Raw genomic sequence first — 7,223 nt, forward strand, 5'->3', positions numbered from 1 at the left:
GAGTTTCAGCCGTTCCCTTGTTTTATGTGATCTTGAAACTGGAAGTGTATAATTTAAATCCTTTCCCACAGAGACATTTAGTCATCCATTAAACATTTTTCGTCCAGTTTTTGTCGAAAGATTTTCAGTTTGTGAAATTGCTGTTTTCGCCTTGTCTGATAAAGCAAAAATACTTTATTATATTTTTATATACTTTTTCAATTGTAATAAATAAACGCATTAAAACTGATTAGGCGTTTTCTTCTGTGGGATTTCTGCATCCCCTTGATAGTCTATGAACTAAAGTATTCAGTACAATTTAATTAAGATTCGCAATTTGTTAAGAATTACTTTGTCTTTCTCTTTTTGTTCCTTATTCTTCTCGGCAAAGTTTTGCAAGTGATTACGTTCTTTTCTAATATGCTGATAGATTATAAAATGTCAAATTTATCCTTACCTTATCATAACTATTGCCAGCAACCAATCAAACCTATCTATACTATAAAAAACTGCATTAATTTTGTGAAAGCTAGTTGGTCAAAAATGAAGTTAGTTGGGATTGAAGAAAGTTGAAGTTTGTAACACCCGTGTAACATTCAATTCTATGAATAAATTACAATTTTTAGTCCTGCAGTTGGTGTTGTTTCTTTACCAGAATACCTCGACTCAGCCAAGCGAGAAGAGACCTCGCAGAACCCGACTGAAACATCTCATCGGTTGGTCCATTTCCGCTACGCCCTCGAGAAAGAAGAATTTGGCTAAAAACTCTTATTGCGTTGCGTACACTAGAAAATAAATCAATAAATTATCACCTCGGTAACTCTTACATAATGCCTTGAAGTGCTTTGTATTTCACATTCTTATACTACTTTACGTTTCAAAAACACAGCTTTTGAAAGAAATCACTTTTGAAAGGGAATCAATGGCAAAAGCGTATATGATAAACAAGTGATTTTGAGAGCGAACTAACTGCGAGTGTTTTTAACTATTCTAGGGTGTGAACACTTGATATCCACTTCATGTCAGGGTCGTAAAAACTCAATTAATGTCATTGCGTGGCATAGGGATGAATTATTGCTTTCGAACGCACCACTCAACTGTGAGAAATTTAAGTAGCACGAACACCGAGTTTCGGCTAGACCAGACGGAGCTTTTACGAGGGTATATCCAACATGTCTAGTCAAGCGTTTTGTCTTTTTGTATCTACTTTGCTCCTGTTTCCAATCTCTACCGCTTCTCATTGGTGGTAAGTTCGTCTGTCGCGTGTCTTTTTTTTATTTTCACCTGTCCGGAAATCAATCAGTTGGTGGGGTACTCAATTTTGTTTCGCCGACTGAAGATTTTCATTTGCATGAGATCAGTTTGATTTTGTGCTTCTTTCTTTTGGATCAATGCTATAGGTTCATGTCAGAATTGTACATGTTTGGCGCTCAACTCATGTGCAACGTAGCTGACTTGCCTGGGCATCAGCAGCAACTTTGTCAACAAAATCCCGACGTTGTGGTTAGTGTTGGAAAGGGTGCTGAACTCGGAGTTCAAGAATGCCAAAAACAGATGCAAAATGAGATGTGGAACTGTTCTACCGATTCTAAAGATGCCAGCGTGTTTGGTAAAGTTACGCGAAAAGGTAAACTGAGGAATTAGTTTGGCATCTTTCTAATTACAGATAATTATAACATACGAGATGGCCTTTTGTATTGAAATAAATGTCAATTGCTTCACGGCAGCTGAAGCATACAAGAAGGTCACGTTCACAGCTGAGCTAAGGACACGAAACCTCTTTGTTTGGGATATGACTTTAATTATTTGAATTTCTCTTCAAACAACCCGATCACAATTCAAAGGTGGGAGATATTTTGGTTTTGAAGCTCTAAAAACTTTGGTATTTCTTTACTTTTCAGCTACACGAGAGAGTGCGTTTGTCTATGCTATTTCTTCAGCAGGGGTGGTGCATGAAGTTACCCGAGCTTGCCGTCGGGGAGAGCTTAGAGATTGCTATGAGTGTGATTCGAGTCCTAGGTTTGTTAACAGTAACGATAGCTTTCAGTGGAATGGATGCCACGAACACCTTGCTTATGGTACAAAATTTGCAAAATTATTTGTGGACTCTCGGGAAAAGGGAAGAGACGCTAGGGCAAAAATTAATCTACATAACAACCGAGTTGGACGAAGAGTAAGTATAAAACCTTTTATATAATCAAAACGTGCGTTATTCTCGATTTACATATGTTGGATTTGGTTGGTTTGTGGTAAAGAATGTAAAGAATAAAGGACTCTTAAGGCTGCCCTGAAGACATGCATGCGGAAATGCGTTCTTACCACCACGTCGATGATCGGAAGAATGGTCCCGAATTCTTCTCCACCAATGGTCTTGGAACTCCGGCGTCGTTGTGTTGATATTTGACCGATTACTTTCAGATCAAAGCATCATACGTTTTGAACAAACCTTAAACTTCTCCTTTGCTATTTCTAACGGACAGGGAAGCCTCGGTGAACCTGCGTAATGTTACGACTAAACAATGCAGTATACACAACAAATCTATTAGCTCTCGTTTTCCTCACAGTGCTTGTATAGAAGCATTTGAAGAGTTTTAAGGTAATTTAAACTGACCCGGTTTTGATGTTAATTCAAAGTTTGTCGTATTTTTTGTCTTTTATTAGCTTAAGCATTTTATAAATTCAACCTGCTCATTGGCTTTGATCAAAGACACGTTTACAAACTAAAGATTTTTATTGCATTAAGCTGTATTCTTTCGTAGATTACGATACATAATGCCTCATAAGACTGAAAACAACTTTCTCAAAACAAACTCTCAAATTAAGAGCTTGTTGTAGAAGTAATTTGAAATTTTCTACTTATAGAACTGGTCATTAAAAAAGGCCTTTGGCGTTTTGGATATATTGTTCGTGTAATTGGACTTAAAAATGCCTATCCAACTATAAACCGAAAATTTCGATGATATCATAAAACTACGATTAACTTTCTAACTTTCATTTCATATTTTAAAATATTTAATGGGTCCATACTATAACCATTTTGACAATCAAGTGTTGATGCTAGTCCTGTGTGAAAGAGTTGGAATGTAGCTAAAAAAGTTACGATTGAAAGACCTTAGTAACATTTCGACACTCCTGTCTGGCGTCCGTATCAGACGTCATTCAAAGATATCTCAAGAGCCTTTTGCATTTATTTCAGCTTGAATAGTAATGGAATTTGAAAACAAACGATCAGTGGTGGCTTTCTACCGGTTAAGTTTCTTAAAAGCTGATGGGTTGCGTTTTGTGCACACCCAAAGAAAACTGAGTTGGAGCATGGATTCACCACTGTGCATAGATGCAGATTCTTAACTTTTTTTCTTGTTTTCACTGACGGGATGGAAGCGAGGAAAGAAAACAACGAGAAACATGTGAAGAACTCGGAAAAGCCATGCCTTCCCACGAGTTCCATTCGAGCGGACCGAAAAATCCAATATAAAACAACGTAAAGGAGTGATTATGTAACACTATTGATGTACTACGGCAATTTAGCTTTTAAAAGTGAGACCAAAATAGACACATATGCCGCATTGCTGTCTATCTTAAACCTAACGTCCGGTGAAGACACGTGACGTCCTCCCCACCAGTTCGCTGGCCTGGTGTCTATTGCTTGAACCAGCCGTCGTATTAAAACTTGTTTTTATCCTAAACTATACCAAAAGGGACTTGATCTTGTGCTCTTTATCCTGTTAATTACAAAAGGAATTTTTACGCAACACCAGGCATCATAGAATTGTGTTAGAGGTGGGCGATTTCGTAAGTCTATAAATATTAAGATATATATATATATATATGTTACAGATACATTTTCAGACGTCATTGGTATATCCCGTTTTTGTGCCAAGCCAACATATTGTTCCTATTAGGAACCAAGCTCTATTTCTAAACTAACTTGATCTCCATGGAAACACAAAAGTCAGCATAACTTGCTGGTTTATAATTAATACTAAAGTGACCTAGAATTTTCTTAATTATTGCCTCCATCGTTTCCTATATCAATTGAAAGTGAATCAAATTTTTCACAAGTTTGACTGAATCACCAGACTCGTTGAGCTAATTTAATATAGCTCAAGTTCTACACTACGTCATCATACCTGCCCTCAAGGCGTGGGCTGCTACGTCTCGAAGGAAGAACAAGCACAGGTATGACGTAATCATTGGAATATTCTGCTGAAGGAAAAGATATAAGTTAACACGATCATTTACTAAAAAGGCTCTGGCTGTGCGCCAAGGGCGGGAACCATTAGGTGCATTGAGAGCGCGCAATGCAATTCGATGCGCGGTTGAACTCATTTGAACTCACAGACTGAACGACTTAGGCGTCTACTAAGGTGCTGAACTCACAAAACGGCATTTGCCTCACAGAACGGAAGCGCGTGTCTTGCAATATTTTTAACCCCAGAAAACACGAGAAGCGGAAGAAAAACATACAATATTTTAAAAGCTTTTTAATGGGAATTCAGTTGGTAGCCCGGGGGTGAATGATTACTTTCTGAACCTCAACGGGGGGCACGAATTGTCACGAGGTGAATTCCATGAATGTTAAAAGTTTTTGAGAGAAAAATTTTGGCACCGGTGTGTTTACAGTTATATGTATATATATATATTGATTAATTCCCCGCCATCTAGCATTTGTATTACCGGATCGTTACTCATAGCGGCTGATGCATAAGGGTTATTGCGTGGAGCTGCATGTATTTCCTACAGTCCAAAACTGACTTCACAAGTTCCGTCTACTTAAAGACCATTACCGTAACAGCATGCGGTCTATCAGTTGAAAGAAAAAATTAGATTCTGGTCTGCTTTGCAAAGTTGTATTCAGTTTACTCTGGTTATATGAGTTTGAAAATATCGTATAAGCTCGAAAGGCCTTATGTTTTTAATGGAGCACGACTCCAACACATTCTTTCCAGTTGTGCGTTTATCGTTCGGTATTCGAATAACTAGAAAAGCGGACAAAGGCTTCTAAGTTTAACATATTTAACTAACAGAGGACTGGTACTTATCCATCCCCAATTTTAAAATACATGCTCGCGATTTCTGAATTTCGTTTTATCGACGTTATTTCAACATGCCAGAAATCCAGTCTACTTTGATCAGCTATCGCTAATTTAGTGACTTCGTATTTAAAATGCATAATTTAGGTAGTTGTGGTCAAACGACATTTTTTGCTTTAAAGAATATTCTGGGTCGAATTTCCTGTGTTCTCGGTTTGCGGATTTGAAGGAAAAGGAACAAAATAGCAACTTTAACTAAATATTTCAGGTATGGGTACCGTACGTAGTATGTGGTTAGTTAAGATCCTCTGTTTGAGGGTCTCTTTGGAAAAATCAAATTACGTTGGGTTTCCCATGTCTACTCGGGCTTTCCAGGGAAAATGCCCAAGATTAAATTTCGGCTTCGTTTTTTCTTTTTTTTTTTTTTGCGTTCATTCACAAGTCGCGCTCAAGCTTGTAAAGCGCATGCATGTAGTTAATCGAATCTTAAACGGGGCACGGTTGAGCTGTAGCACGATTTTGCAATGGCTGATTCATTTTTGCAGCACATGCGCGAACTTTAAGCCAACGCGCATACGTGGCATTGAACGAAAATAATCTTGTCGAAAGCATAATTAATATGTTGAAAGTAAGCACGAATATGGTGTCTAATACGCTCAAACCACATAAAAATGCACAAACCGTTCGCGGCAGACTCATCCTAAAAGGGAGATCAGTTTTAGACCGTAAATTTATGAGTAAAGATAACAAAAATCATTGCCATCATTCTAATCTAAATAATAAATGATAACGTAGCCGACATCTCTACCACATTTCTTTGTCTTTGTTTTTCATTTGACGATCAAGGTCAGCTGGAAAGCCCGGCCGAGTTTACGCAGATATGCATCTAGTCATCTAGTTTCATCTGCAACCTGTTTCCCGTTCCACATCAGTTAGAAACTTCATCAACAAAGTCGATCGAATTCTTATTTTGCGTATACTTAAGTATGCTTTTGATCCTGATTCAACTAACAGAGGTTCTCATCAATGAGTGTTAAAAACTTGCCGGACATTCAAGGTGCATTCGATTGACCGTATTCTGGAATAGGAATATATGGAATCGAAGTTAGAAATCCTTCGTTTTTGCGGAGATTAATATTAAAATTGTCAAACGCCTGCTAAAATGCTTTTTTAACATATCTTTATCTTCCTTATTGCTTCAAAACGCCAGACGTATACCGTTTCCTATTCTTATTCCGGAATAGGGTCAATCGAACGAAGCTTCAGTGATTTCACTACGTTGACCAGCTACCGCTCATGTGGTGACTTCGTAAATTAAATGCGTAATTTAGGTTTTTGTGGTAAAACTACATCTGCTGTAAAGAGTATTTATTTGGTCGAGTTTCCTGTGTTCTCAAGAACTCCCGGTTTGCGGATTGGAAGAAAATGAAACCAAAAAGGGACTTTCGCTAGAATGTTTTCCGTTATGGGTACCGAAAGTAGTTTGTGGTTAGTTTAGTTTCCTTGTTTGAGAGTCTCTTCAGAAACTGATCAAATTGAGTTGGGTTTCCCATGTTGTTTATCTACCACCATTTTCCCGTTACACCGTCAGTTAGAACTTTATCAACAAAGTCGGTCGCATTCGCATTTTGCGTACATAAGGATGTTGGCGGTTTCTCTGGACAATTTGCTAAAAAGGCTCCTTAAGCTGGGAAATTGCCTGCTTTGGGCTAATTCTTGGTTTTGATTTTTTAGAAACTTCGTCAACAAAGTCGGTCGCATTCGTATTTTGCGTACTTAAAGTGCTACTGTGACCAAAAACTCAATTTCTATTTTCTTTGGATTTCAAAACTATATTAACTAAACACTAAGTGACCCAAGTTTTAATCCTTGATTCAAAGACACCAGTTTATTTTAACTGGAATTTTCCTATGTAATTATCCGCCATGACCAACTTTAAAATCTTGAGAGAGCTGGATCGAGGAGAAAATGACGTCAAAGAATGCAACGCGTGTGTACGCGAATGAATTAATATGCAGCACGGGAGTTTCGGGCTTTCAGACTTTTAAACTCGTGTTTTTGCTGCGTTTGCACGCTGAAATTTTAAGCTTGTGAGTAAATGACGTCAATTTTTCCCAGATCCATCCACCACAAGTGGCGGACCTTGAAATCCAAAACTTACACTCAAAGTAAACAGCATTCGGATAAAAATGAAAACTCAAATTTTTTTCC

At 37.8% G+C, this 7,223-nt stretch overlaps 1 protein-coding gene across 1 annotated transcript in view; it reads left to right on the top strand.

Moving 5' to 3' along the window:
• Window positions 1–1,063: 1,063 nt before the first annotated feature.
• LOC137999749 (protein Wnt-2b-like) overlaps window positions 1,064–7,223 on the top strand; it is an 11,536-nt gene continuing 5,376 nt past the window's right edge. Inside the window, exons 1-3 of the mRNA XM_068845643.1 lie at window positions 1,064–1,225; window positions 1,380–1,606; window positions 1,881–2,152. Of these exons, the coding sequence (XP_068701744.1) occupies window positions 1,152–1,225; window positions 1,380–1,606; window positions 1,881–2,152 (573 nt within the window). The 5' untranslated portion in view covers window positions 1,064–1,151. The remainder of the gene's footprint in view (window positions 1,226–1,379; window positions 1,607–1,880; window positions 2,153–7,223) is intronic.

The sequence above is a fragment of the Montipora foliosa genome, chromosome 4, assembly GCF_036669935.1.
Source record: "Montipora foliosa isolate CH-2021 chromosome 4, ASM3666993v2, whole genome shotgun sequence".
Classification (NCBI taxonomy): domain Eukaryota; kingdom Metazoa; phylum Cnidaria; class Anthozoa; order Scleractinia; family Acroporidae; genus Montipora; species Montipora foliosa.